Raw genomic sequence first — 15,119 nt, 5'->3', positions numbered from 1 at the left:
AAATTTTAATTTGGCTTTATAACAAAGATCAGTCGAGATTGTTGTTTATTCCCTGTAAAAAAAATTCTAACATCAAAAAAATTTTTTATTCTTACTTAATAGTTTAATATTCATCTTTCATGCAAAACACTTGTTTTTTCATCTGTTTCCTTTTTTCCAACTTATATTTCCGGAAATCAATGAAAAAAAAAAAAAAAATCCTAAAAACCATTTTTGTGAAAGAACCACAACAATTATATGTTTTAAAACACGATAAAATAACTGAATAACCCATACATACAAACACACATACACATTACATACATCACACACACATACACTCACACACACATATACTGAGAAATACAATATAGTAACACAATAGTGCTGCACAGTAACATTATGTTATATCATCCATGTTTGTGTTATGAATAAAAAGACATAAGGTCTTAACTATGCAAGAAAAAAAGAAAAACAAAAAACGGTCCAAAAGAAAAAAAAAAATGAAACCAAGATTTGGTAACTACGGTGTCATTTTTTTTTTTATTAATTTCGTAACATTTTATAGATGAAAAACAAAAAGGACGCAGATAAATGAAAAACGAACCTTAAAGAAAAAAAAAAAAAAAAAAAGTGCTACAGTAAAGGAGGCAATATAATGATATTCAGCATTTTGTTCTTGTTGAATTACCACAATTAATTGTTCCACCAATCCTGAAGACCAAAAAAGTCGACATAAATAATTATTCTACTCATTACGAAAAAAAAAAAAAAAATCAAATAACAAACAGACATATAGAGAATCAACCTTGCTTCCTGATAAAGGTAAATAAAAATAGGTACACAAACAAATAATTGTGAATTTAAGAAAAATATATATTCAGTCCTATTAATTCGACAACAACAGTTTACATTCTATTAGTCTTACGAAGACATAGAATCCTATACCTTTTCATTAGTTCATTACTTCCCTTGATAAGTGGAACCACCATTTGCTATTATGGTTAGTTAAAAAAAACTACCCCAACTCAGACTCTATTTTCTTAAACGTAAAAGTAAATTAAATTAGCATTTTCCGTTGAAAAAACAATCAACATATTTATTTGTTTGAATTCACTACTAATCTTTGTTTTTTTTTTTTTTCTAATTCATTATCTTCATTAAACTTGCCATTTATAAACGTAAAGAAAAGGAAATATGTGAAATACAAATGTAACAAACTTGTTGTGGAGGAGCACGAGCAGTACGTTGCGGTTGATTCCATTGATTATTGCTTGGTGAATAATTAATACCATTTTGACGATGTGAACCACCACCTCCACTACCTCCGGTATATTGAACACGATGATCACGACCTCCAAAACGGCTAAAAATACAGTGATGCAAATGTGGAACAAATGTGCTAAAACTTTGTTCTTTTCTGTTTCTCTGAAAAACATATGCAAAATTTTCCTTACGCACAAAATGTGAGGAAAATCGAGAGAGAAAAAAAAAAGATAATATTAGATCTTGCTAAGCGTTCCAGAAAACAGATAGAAAACACAAAAGCAACAACAACAGGCCATAACATTATCATCACCAATAAATGTTAGATAAATTCCAACTGTATGCTTACCTGCCACCTTTTGCACGACCCGGTCGTGTTCCATAGCGCTGTGCATCAGCTGATATTTTTTCAAGCCATTCCGGAAGTTCCTGATTTGCTTCAACAACCAATTCTGCCAAATCGCGAGCGATATTTCTATTCTTATCATTAAAAAATGATGTGGCAAGTCCTGGAAATGACAATTCCGAAAATGAATATTTTTGTTTAATACAATAAAAATTAGCATAAATTGAATTTGTAACTACAAAATGATTAATTTTACATCAACTTACCAACATTACCGACACGTCCAGTACGACCAATGCGATGCACATATTCATCAATATCAGATGGTAAATCATAATTTATGACATGTTTGACGTTTGGTATGTCCAAACCACGAGCAGCAACCTAAATTAAATTCAGCAAAATCTTGAAGACAACATCAAACTCATTCCAATCGCAAAAAAGAAAAATTGTATTATTTATCATAAAAATGTGAATTTCGAGATCTTTCGATTCCTCTTATTCTAAAGCATCGTTTTAATACCTTTCGAATTCATGTACGAATCTTCATCAAATAAAAACGCTACTATATGTGGTCATTATCACTAAATATCACTGAATATCTCAACTATTACAATCATTCAATGCAGCGTGTCATCTTATGACACAATTATGACTAATACTGGACTCATGTTTGCCTTTATTTTATTGAGCAGCAATCCTTCAAGAAATAAATAAAACAAACAGCTGTAGCAACGAGTATCGTAGCAACGCCGGAACGGAAAGTTTCAAGATGCTTCTCACGATCAAATTGTTTCAGATCACCATGAATTGCAACGACATTATAGCCATCCTTTTGCAAATAATATGCCAAATCACTCGCTCCACGTTTGGTTTCCACGAAAACTAGCGTTAATGCAGATGGCTCTAGAAAAAAGAAGTTATCATAAAATTAAATCAAAAAAAAAAGATGATACCAAATTGTACTCTTGGTTCCCTTTACTTGTTGATAAAAGAAAAAACCAAAAATACCGAATATTCAGCAATGTAGTGATTGAACATTTTACTTTAGGAAGGTGAGTTAAATGTTGACTCATCTAATTGATTACAAGATTTAATCTGATGAATTATCATCATTGACACAAAGATCATTTAAAGAAAAACTAAAATATTACGCACAAATAGTGAATCACTATCAATAGATATTTAACAAAAATAGGCTGAATTGACACCTATGAAGATGGAACATGTGATCTTAAGATCTAAAACGGAGGAAAAATGCAAACAAACGCATTCGGTGTAGGTCATGCATTAAGTAGATCCATTAAAAAGTTTTTTTTTCTCCTAAAGACATGTAAAAATCATACCTCCAGCATCAAGTAGATCCATTAAAAAGCTTTTTTTCTCATGCTCTTCCACCCAAACAATTTTTTGCATTATATTCTCCGATGTTGAACCAACACGACCAACAGCCAAAAACACATAATTTGGCATTAAAAAATCTTGTGCAAGGACTTGAATTTCTTTCGGAAATGTTGCCGAAAACATTGCCGTTACTCGCTGGCCTTTCGGAGGCATTTTTGATAAATCAACAATCTGAAAACACTCAAAACTATTTGTTAAATATTGCGGGAAAAGAAGAAAATATATTAAAGCGATAGGTAAGACAAATAAATGATAAAAATTGCCGATTAATAACGATTCTTTTTCATCCTTCTTATTAATTACTTACCTTACATTTGTTTCCATGAAGGATAAAAGAACCAAAGGAAACAAGGTAAGACTACACTGGAGCTCGAAATATCTCGCTCGCTGTACAAGGATTAAATGTTATCGTTTCAAGATTCCTTTTTTTTTTTTTGTTTTAAATATATATTATTATCATCAATACTAAGAATTTAACCAGGTTACAAACCACAAAATATCAAGAAGTGAAAATTCGATGTCTGACTGCCCTTTTGATTTTCAACCACAAAAAATATTCGATACAGTTCGTAAGGTAGAACAATCAGATAGTTTTAGCTGTAATCATAGTAACTTGCAAAAAAAAAAAAAAAAAAACATAACATACCTGCCGTATCTGTGGTTCAAAGCCCATATCAAGCATTCGATCTGCTTCGTCTAACACTAAGAAACGGCAACCATCAAGACCAATGAGTCCTTGTTCCATTACGTCAATCAGACGACCAGGTGTCGCAATGAGAATATGCACTCCTAACTGCAATATTGCATAAACATAAAATAACAAACAATCAAAATATATTAATTATAGCGGAAGTGCAAAAGACATAAATGAACAAATAATCCTTTTAAAAGCTCGATTAAAAAAGAAATTGATAAAATGCTTAATAAATGTAAACGAAATGTCGTGAAAATTTTGTATGTAAAGTATCTGACATGCGTATTATTTTCACATATCCATGCCTTATGCATTACATCGATTATTTAGCCTGCTATCAGCAACGATTCAGAAAATGATTCCAATCATCAATCAGTACAGGCAAAATTCATCTTCTCTATTCCTCATTTAACTACTTTTCTCCTTCTGATTTCATACAGAACGACCTGATCTGATCTATCTATAACAAACAGTGCAAGTTATTTATGAAGGTTCAAACTGCACATTAATACACGGTTTAAGAAACTAAACTACATACACGTAATTTATTGATTTGTTCACGGTAATTTTCACGACCGCCATACAGGAGAGCCGAAGTAATTGGAGTACGATAAGCAAATTTACGCGATTCGTTGTAAATCTGAAGCGAAAGTTCACGTGTTGGTGATAAGATCAATGCAGCTGGATATTGACGCCGACGTCCGTTTTGCTGGGTGGTTGACTAAAATGATTCAAAATGTGTGGGAAATTGAATCGAATAAGTAATAAACTTACTCTGATTTCCATTTACGTAGTGGTCATAAAACTAATGAGATATTTTATAATCTTTGTTGGAATGAATTAAGCAAAAATAAGAAACCTTATAAAGAGCTTCCGGACCAGCTTGTAAGACATTATTGATCAGTGGCACCAAAAAAGCAGCTGTTTTGCCAGAACCAGTTTGAGCGCATGACATTAGATCACGATTGTTCATCAGTGTTGGAATAGAATATTTCTGAACAGGTGTGGGACGGCCATAACCAGAAAGTCGAATGTTCCCTTCGATCCATGGATGAAGCTTCAGATCAGCAAACAGCGCTATTGGTGGAGGACAATCTTGACCGGTTGCTTCAACAGGAATTTCTTCGTATTTATCAAAATTAATACCAGAATTCATTCCAGCAAACAGTTCCGATTCCAAAAGTTCATCACGTGGTAATTGCTCAGTCCATTGAACCGGACGCTCCGGTAGTGGATCTCGCAATCCCGCCCAGCGAGGGTTACTGCAACAAAAATTCAAAATCCATATAAACAATGAAATCAAATACTGAGTTTTAATTTTGATATTTTTTGAATTACTGCAAATTATTTCTTCCGCTACTCAAGTTCATGAGTGGAAAGTGGAACAAGTGAGCAGTTACTGGCAGAAGTATTACAATATTCAATGTGAATAATAACGTAATATTTGACTGTGATATATTATGAATGATAATTGTGCACTAGCTTAATTTACAATTAGCTTAACTTATTTTACTTAACTTACAATTCATATAAATCATATGAAAATCGAAACAAATTATTATTCCACTTACTCAGGTAGTGTATCGTCCTGGCGCCGAAAGCCACTCTGATGTTGTGATCCCCACTGTTGTTCATCATGAACAGCTCTGAAAAATAATCCAATGAAAAATGACTGAAAAAACAATGATAACCATTTCCCTTCAGTATAAATGTGTTCTTGTCATGAATATTTTTTTTCTGATGTGTAACATTACAAATTTTTGGGAATGTAAGACACACAAATGTAATGATAACTGCGCGATTGATATGATAAGGGAAGTCGGTAGTCTCTTACCGTTCAAAAACGTATGTCGATCGTCTGATACTGTTTGATGTTTAATTACTAATATACATAGCTGACTCATTTAAATAATATTCTCATCATCCTCTTAAATATTATCTGCAAACGAAAAGTTCATCATACATGGATTTTTGCAGTAAAATCCAATTTCTCCTGTATAGATTGTTGATAGAGTCGTTTTTAGGATTTTTGCTAGTTTTGCTAAATGGTGAATGTAAAACACTGGTGGAGGATTTTCTCCAACTCCTTGTAGATGAGCTGCTCAAAGAATTGTTATATAGCAATTGATATTTTTAGGTGCTATACAGATGCTGCGATATATCACGCCGCTTATAATAATTACCACTTAATGTTACGTCGAAACGATAACTCTCCATTAAAATTAGCGATGAATAGCGATTACAGTATATAAATAATGCATAACATTTTGTTATATTTTCACACATATTACAAGTATGTGTTAAAGTGACAAAAAAATTCCATAAAATGAAGCCTAAATTAGGAAGAGGTAACCAAAATAGATACAATCAGATAAAAATACGAAAAAAGAAACCAAAAACCAAAAAAAAAAAGGTAATAATCAATATTGCTGTCAAAAATACGTTCAGAATCGATAAATTATTGTCTGACATATAAAACTGTAAAAAATCGACCCTAAAAAGGAAAAAGTTATCCAAAAATCTAAATATATAAGAAATGCTACCAGTAAACATGACATTAAAACCAGGTTTCCGACATAAAATTCGAGTCTAGCTTTTTGATTGTGCTTAAAATGTGCTTATATTCCATCCTAATGTCACAATATGTCAAAATGCTTACGATCAGATTCACTTGACACTGTTAAAGTCTATGATCAATAACTTGTAATATAATGAACCGAAAATATCTCGTAAGCCCTCTTCACAAAGTAGGTTTCGATGATTAATGATATTTGACACAATAGTAATCCAAGCAAATGCACAATCCAAAAAATACAGAAGTGAGAACAATAATTTAAAAATCGGAAGAGAGAAATATTTTTAAATGGACACAAAACTAAGTCATAAATTTTATATTTATTGATCGACAAAAAAGAAGGGACTGTTCGCTAACTAAAATTCTAGCACAACTGAGAGTGATGATGCTACATACCATTTACATACTATATCGCATAAGCAATCTTTGTATATGTTTACTCTACCAATACGTATTACATATATACATATATATATATATATATATATATATATATATATATTACTCAAAATAGGATAGCCTCTTGACCTTTGACTTTTGATCTCAACGATCTGCATTCAGAATCTTTAGTTGTTTTTAGTTGGAAGAATGTCATCAGCGCTGATGGACATCATTGGATACATCCTCAGTAGAATTTTAATCTAATTTTTAGACAATGATAACACAGTGGTAAATCAATCGTTAACGTTTCCCTTCTTATATAAAATATCGCCACTCTTCAATTCACGCGTTGCATGACTTAACTTTCAGATAGTTGCACAAGCGGTAGAAAACATTACGCCAGCAGAAAAATATAGTACGGAATAACTAACTCCAAACTAATTTCGGTTAGTACGTTATTTTCACAAAAACTTTTTACGATATCTTAAGATTATTTGAATGATTACTCTTGTACAACGACACGATTCTAACCTTCGGTCATAAGAATAACGTCCGGAATAGTTTGGACGTCCACGCGTACTTCCATGACTATCGCCATAGTTACCTCGCCCACGCACATGTCCATCACTCCGATTGAAACCACTTACAGGTTGTCCAAAACCAGCTCGCCCACGTCCTGGTCTACCACCCACGCATGGTTGATAATCATAACCATGCACAGATGCATTATTACTCCATTGTACCGTGTAATCATTTTGCTGGAACAATTTAAACTTTGAATAAACAGCATGTAAATATATGATTAGGTTAATTTTTAACAGGGTACCATATTATTTATCATTTCCAGATAAAAATGACAAAATATCTGGATTTTAAACTTTTACATTCCTTCAAATTCGAAAAAGCATGTAGCATGGAAAGGATAAAATGAACAAATAAAATACACCACCGGTTGCATGCCAGCATAACTTTGACTTTTTCGCATTGACGCACTGCGGTCACCAAATGTACCACCGCTTCCACGTCCACTACGTACATATTGCTGCGGCCCACGTGACCAATTCTCATATACCGGTGCACCTTCCGGAATTGTTTCTGGTGATGTTGCAGCAGCATGGCGCATATGTGGAGGTACATAACGGCTTTCTGTAAATAAACAATGATTTGCACTAAAACTCTAGACAAAATAGCCGATATGAATGAATGAGAAAATTTTGCAATTCTTAAAATCAAGAAAAAGAAGCTTACAAACTAATGATATATTGTAATAAATTAAAATTAAATGTATAAAAAACCGAAGAAGACAAGAAAAAAATATAACGATATAGCTGGAAAAATTCATCTCATTTTTCATTTCGTTTTCAGTTCCGTGTAACATTATCATTTCCAAGGAAAATTTTACAAAATAAAACAGCACATCATGTTATTTTTTGCATTATCTATTTTTCAAATGATTAAAAATCCTTTCTTTCGTTTTCGACTTTTTTCATGTAATTTTGCATCACAACAACATTACATTTGAAAAAAATTTCGTTATTTGATTTTATATTTTATTCTTATTTATTTATTCGTACCATCTCCTGTCACTTATTTAATTCTTTTTTAGTTGTACTTTGAAGAGTGTTATTATTTCTAGTGTTTTGATAGCATTCATTCATCAATCACCTAATATCATTTATTGAATTACTGATACTAGTTACTGAATAAGAATATTACCCCATTAGTAAGCTAACGAAATGTTCTGCTAAGTATAAAAATTTCCTTTTTTCTTTTCAAATCACAGTATTATTTTGTCTTCACTAAGACTTATACATTCTTCAAATTGACTGTTCACATGCTCTGCAACAAAGTAATGCTTTTTTTTTCTCTTTTTGATAATAATATCACTTATTGAAAAATATACCATGTTGGGGTAGGGCGTCATTTGATCGTGGGGTTGGTGCAGTAGCGTTAGGCGGGAGGGGGAGTTGCGCCCCTGGCGCTTCCCCCCCAGTCCAACCTTCGGAGCCTGGAGCGCCTTTTACATACTGATAGCCATTATCGAAATTCTGGCTACCATATCCGAAATTTCCACTATTCATAATAGTTATACCTGTAATAATATTCAATAAAAAAAGTATTATATCAATGATTACTTCCATTATATAGTACGAATTAGCATTTCTCGTTTTACAAATACAATTCATCATTCATCATAAAAATCTAATCATCAATCATCATCCTCAATGATGACAACAAATTAATTTAAAATACAAATTATTATTTCATTTCCAAGCATCAACTGGCATTGCAATATTTTTTCTATTATTATGATTATAACATCCCCTATAATAACTATCTTATGATATTGATTATTTCATTTACATATGCCATTATTATTATTTAAATAATTAAATATTAAAAAAAATTTTTAGCCAGTAATGGATTTTAATTTTTTAACAGTTATGTCAATGCAGTAAGATTGACATGGAAGCACGTATCTAACCTTTTTTCATGAAACATATAGTATTGGCACTTCCCGCCGCTTTTTTTCACTTATATAGCAAAAAAAAAGAATGATAGCGACAAGTTCTTACTAGCATATAGAAGAAACCAAAAAAAAAAAAAGAACCAATTACACTGAAAAACAAAACTCACTGTAACAAACTTCAAATACATTACCCTTAGTTATGATAGATAAAAATCTGAAATTTTGATATTTTAAGTAAGAAATAAATATATATACCACATCTAAATATATATGAAATCATTTTATTATTCTAAACGTAGTATACAATGCATAACTGTTATGATACACGTCACTTGGGCCAATTACTTATTTACAAATGATTATCATTTATAAAAAGAACTATAATTTTAGTTATCACTTCTCCTTTTCTCGTCCAAAAAAAATAAATTAAAAAAAAAGTGCAACTAAATTGAGATAATCATTTACTTCAATTATTAAAAAAAAGAACTTAAAAATTATCTTAATTAAATTCTAAGTTTTCATTAACATTTTTGTAATTTGAAATTAACATGACAGTAATTTAATCCATCACTTACGTATATGCTTCATTCTAGTATGTTTATCATTTATCCGAATCGAACATATCTTTAATGGTGTTCTACTCGGATCACTTACATTCGTATATCAATGAATCATAGAGAAATGACTGACAAATAAACCGAGAATACACAAATATAAAAAAATATAGATAATTATTATCTAATCAAAATCAATCCTATTTCATTCATATCATTATCATTTCACCGTGCTCTTATAATAATCTGTGATAATTTAGTTATATACTAACTACATTTTCTCGATCATTTATTCATTGCTAACATATAATAATAAACAAATGTTTGCTGATAACAAAATTCATTATCATTTCACTATTCGTTTATCACTGTTCATTCTCTTATATTTATTATTTATACAAAATGCTACAAATTTTAATAATTCCAAAAGAAAAGAGAAAAAAAAAGTTCTCATATTGTTTCATATTTTTTATTGTTCTCTATATCATTTTCACTAACTTATCTATTCGTTTTCTTCACATCATCATTATCACTCACCCATATACTATTATCATTAAAAAATATGACATAAATTTCTATCATATCAATTTAATTCCATTATTTCAATACAGCAATTAGATAAAAAATTTTTTGGGAATGGAAAATGAAATGACCTAAAGATGTGTTATAATTTCAAAGAAATGAAATCAATAAAATGCTCTTCTAATGATGAAATATCGAGAAACGAATCAATCAGTTAGTTGAAACGGGGTGAGTAATAATCTCCATCTCTGCTCCTACACTTGCGCTTGCGTTTGCGCTTTTATTCATATGTCTCTCTGCGCATTCATCTATTTATGTATGTGTGTGTGTGCGCGTGCGTGCGTGCGTGCGTGTGTATATGTATGTATGTGTATGTTTGCATATGTATGTGTGTCCGTCTGCGTGTATATATACGCGCGTGTCTACCGAATATCATACCAAGCACACACATATCATCATCATTCGTCCATTTTGCGTTAAATACTAAAAGTCTTTTTGCAATAATATATATCTGTTTGTGTGTCTGTATTCCATGTCTCTGTCTATGTCTAATGTCTGTGAGAGTTAGTATGTTGTTACCATAGATAAGAGATGATAATGATAAGGAAAAAAGGGGTAAAGGAGTAAAAGAAAGTATTGAGAAGAAAAGGAGAAAGTAGGTAAATTATGATTTAAAGAAATGAATTAGTAATGCTAAGGGATTATTAGAGAATAATAGTAGTGATAAGGTAGTAGTATGTTGTGTATGTTGTTGATTACTGATATCCTGCATTTATAATCTCTATATCGCTATTCCTTATTAATGATATGATTGAAATAGATATAAGATTATTAGATGATTACTGGTATGCTTATATTTATAATGCTAATTAATTAACAGAATCACATGCACTGTAACTTACATGATATTACGCCTTTATGTAGGAGAATAGAGCAAGAGAAGTTATAAGGGTCATCATTATATTTGTGGTTCAGTGATTGGTCCCTCAATTAGTAGTAGTAGTAGAGTGATTGTTACTGTTGTTTTATTACTGTTATTGTTATTTGTTTTTTTTTTTGTTGTAGAGAAAGAGATGAATCGAAAGGTTTGAAGCCAGTAATCTTTTCTCTATAGTCAAGTAGGTTTGTTGATAAAGTAGTAAACTGGGCCGACCCAACTTCAGAGCATTCATTCATTTTTCTTTTCCTCCTAATTGTCGGGAAAGGAATACGTCAGCACAGACAGACGTACATACACACACAGTGATATTGTCATCGTCTCGTCTGGTCGGAATTCGACGAGACACATTAATTGTCAACTGCTTATTTTATGAGAGGAAGGGGTGGAGAAGGAAAGAGAAGAAAGGAAGGAAAGGTTAAGGGGAGGTTATTCTTGTGAAAGCAGAGAAATAATGAGAAATATTTATTCGGGATAAATCAAAAAAAGAATTCAGGATCAAGAAATAAAATTTAACATAGCAAAATTTAAAAATGAAGAGAGAGGAGGAAATAGATTCAATGTAAAGAGATTGGTAAGTTGAAATAATATATATATATATATGTATATATATATATGCATTTAGGGCTTTGTGCTGAAAGCAGTATTTTTATGTTTGAAGGGATATAAATGAGAGAAGCATTTCTCCTGTAACACCAGTTTTATTTTCTATCAACAACAATCTTTTCATATTTATTTTCCGAATTCATTACTTTCTTCCTCCTGTATGTGTAAGTGTGTGTGTTTTCCCGTAAATAAAAATTATTGTGATTTGTAGATTTGAAGAGACATTATAGGACATGATGTGTTTATATATACTTTTCATTCCTGTATGAAACTTTTTTTTATAATTGTAGAAAGGGGATAGCTTTTATTTTTTGGCTTTTTCATTTTTCTTTCCCTTTTCCTTTTTTTAAACATATATTGATTTGTTCTATTCGTTTGCTAAATTTATTTTTCATTTCTAACTTACTTTTGAAATAAATAATTAGGATGAGATTAATTTATTTCACTATGTTATTTATTACACTTATGTATGTTACTTCGTGTATATATAATGGATCCGGTTAGTTATGAATAAATCTGTCCGGTTATCCGATTTCTATAGCTAGGAGAGGTACATGAAAATAAAGGAATCGCAGTCCTTCTTTTGTGCATTAAAATGAGAGATAAGAGAAGTGTATAGCAGAGTTAGAGAGAAGGATGATAGTAATGATGTTTTATTTTTACTCATTTTACATATCATACTTTTTAGTATCAGTTATTTGATAACCTAATTTAGATGTATGTACATAGACAACATATATGTGCAAACATGTAGACATACATGCAATAAGACAGTTGGGTATTATGTACAGAGACGCATATATGCCTGCCAGGAAGAAAAAATTGATGATAAGTGTTATTATAGGAAGAAAAAGGGTCTGTAAAATTTATGAAGCCAACTTAATAAAAATGTTTTGTAATCTTATCCAATCTAAACTTGTCCTAACGCTGTCAAGGCCTTGACCTGAAAGATTAGAGGAGTGTATTTTTCTAAGGGACAAATAGAAGCTGACAATAGATGAAAGATATTTCACGATGAGGAGACGTAAGAGAAGGCAAAAAGGGCGTAAATGAAAGAGAAGGTTGAATGACGATTAAATGATACACTGATGTCCTTTACTCTTCACCTGGCATAGTGCTCTTCCGTTACACATGTTTCATTTCATATATACAGGTTTTAGCTATATAAAAAGCTTAAGTATGCTAATTACTAATGTTTATACATATATATATTATAATGAATTTTTTTTTTATTTCATTGTAATATCATCGATTCATCATCGATTTATTCGTATCAGTATTGTGGTGTATTCAACGGTAACAATAAGAGCAACAATCACAACAACAGCAACAACAAGAGCAGAAATAGTAAAAAGAGAGAAGAGAAGAAGGAGAAACAGAAGTGAATTGGAAAATTGAAAATATCAATTTGATTTTGTCTGCGTATATACGTAAAAGCTTCACGTCAAGTGTACAGATAGTTCTTCAGCACGGGGCTCTCTCAGGTATGCTTCTGTTTATTTGTGATGTTTTGCACTCTTTGTTTTCGCTTGTGTTATTGCTAAATGTTATATTATTGATCTGAAATACCAAATTAAAATTTGATTGGTGACATGAAAGTGATGTAAAATTGGGATTTTATGATTAACAAGAGAGACATATGTGATTTTACTCGTATGATGAGGAATAGTTCGTGCATATGTTGGATTTAAATTTTAGCCTTATGATTCAAGTTTGAATGTGATATGAAGGAAGACCTGCGTGGATAAAGACATGGGATAGGCCTCCAAATTTTGGGTCTAAAGACACATTGATGAAGGAGGGGTTGCATGTTTATAAGTAGAACAAAATAAGCTTGTTTGTAGGTTTGGCTTATATTGCTGGGCAGAGAAAGGCGTGTGGATAAATGGGAACATGGGAATGGATCTATGATTTCAGATCCTGAAAATATTGAGTAAAAGAAGGATGAGTAGCCTATAGTTTTGAGCCTGAAAATATTGAATAGAAGAAAGGAGGGAGTAATGTTTTATCTCGCAGGCATTTCTGTATCCACCGCTCTTTAGCAATTTTACCTTCCAGTTTTTTTCTTTTTTGTACTGCTTTTTTTTTCTCTTTTTTTATGGATGAATGAAGAACGAGAAAGATAATCCAGAGGAAAAAATATCCTCCTTATTAGCATTTTATTGTTGGTTGATATGGGAATGATGTAAATTTTATGCAGCATTCACAGGTTTTTTGTTGTTATCGTTGTCATTTTTTGTTTCTGTTATTGTTCTTGTTACTACTACTATTTTTGTTTTACTGAAAATGATGGTGATAATTTTCTCGTTTCTATTCCTTGTGGTAGATCTTTTGAGAGGAAGAGAAACGAATGATAGTTAGATGGATCGTATGGTCTGTTGGATGAAAAATTATCGGTTTTTTTTTTTAAATCTCTTCTTCAATTCCTGAAGTGCACATATATAAATGTGTGTTTGCTTGGCAGAATTTTCTTCTGCAAGACTTAGTTTATTCTATCCATGCATTCAACTCCTCTGGTGATAGCATTGACTATGCTAGTGTTGCTAATGATACTATTTTATGCCATATAAAACCATATAAGTATATAAAACCATATAATTTATAAGTTTATAAAACCATATAATTTTATACCATATAAGCTGAGGATTTTATGCACCATTCACAGGTTCGAGGTGATTATTCTAAGCATTTGTAATTCTCGAAGATCAATTACGTTCTTGCACTGGTTCAGGACGAATTGTCTGAATTAGTTATACATTGGAATTGTGTGGTTGGGAAGAAGTAAGTTTCAGTGAATTACCAGGGTTTGTCATTTTTCTCTTTTTTTTTTTTTTGGAATTTTCATCATTTATTCTGCTATTTTCTTCGGATTGCTATTGAAGTTGGTATCATCTGTGTTCCTCCATTCATGCACTTACATATTGTATTTTATCTAATATATGATCACTAGAAATACGGATTTGGATGTTTCTCTTTGGAACTATTTTTGTATCTTCACTTATTATTCGAGATCATTGCTACAGTCGTACCATAACTCACTCATCTGTGACGTACTGTTGTTTGTTGTCAAAATAAGAATGAATTAGAGAGGGGAATCTTGCTACTTATTTGAGTGAGTTCATTCTCGTTGCTTTTTAGGTGATTATGGTAACAGAGATACTGTTATATTGATACTTTTAAAAATACTGCCATCTTAAGTTCAGTGGTGGATTTCATTAGCACATATTAAATTCCAATGTGATTTTATACTTATCATTTAATGAATCTCTGATTGCTCTGTGTAATCTGATTACGATAATAATTGTCTCCTCATTCTAATGCAGAATTTTCCTACATATGATTAAAGTTAGTATAATTGCAATCATTATTTTGAAGTATTTCCATT

At 31.3% G+C, this 15,119-nt stretch overlaps 1 protein-coding gene across 2 annotated transcripts; it reads right to left on the bottom strand.

Annotated features, from left to right (window-relative positions):
• Positions 1-675: 675 nt before the first annotated feature.
• Bma-laf-1.1 (ATP-dependent RNA helicase An3, putative) lies at positions 676-8,726 on the bottom strand (the record flags this gene model as incomplete). 2 transcript variants are annotated; one of them, XM_043074720.1, is made up of 13 exons in its annotated part: positions 676-693; positions 1,201-1,345; positions 1,595-1,754; positions 1,858-1,975; positions 2,316-2,497; positions 2,938-3,166; positions 3,642-3,788; positions 4,228-4,410; positions 4,549-4,951; positions 5,261-5,335; positions 7,177-7,403; positions 7,595-7,791; positions 8,549-8,726. In XM_043074720.1, the coding sequence occupies 13 exons, from the start codon at positions 8,724-8,726 to the stop codon at positions 676-678; spliced, it is 2,262 nt and encodes a 753-aa protein (XP_042930654.1). The 2 variants fall into 2 exon arrangements, with proteins under 2 accessions (XP_042930654.1, XP_042930655.1); XM_043074721.1 differs by lacking the exon at positions 676-693 and having other exon boundaries at positions 1,153-1,345.
• Positions 8,727-15,119: the final 6,393 nt, after the last annotated feature.

This window comes from Brugia malayi, assembly GCF_000002995.4.
Source record: "Brugia malayi strain FR3 genome assembly, contig: Bm_v4_ChrX_scaffold_001, whole genome shotgun sequence".
In the NCBI taxonomy this organism is placed as follows: domain Eukaryota; kingdom Metazoa; phylum Nematoda; class Chromadorea; order Rhabditida; family Onchocercidae; genus Brugia; species Brugia malayi.
This window is presented reverse-complemented; position numbering and strand designations above follow the sequence as displayed.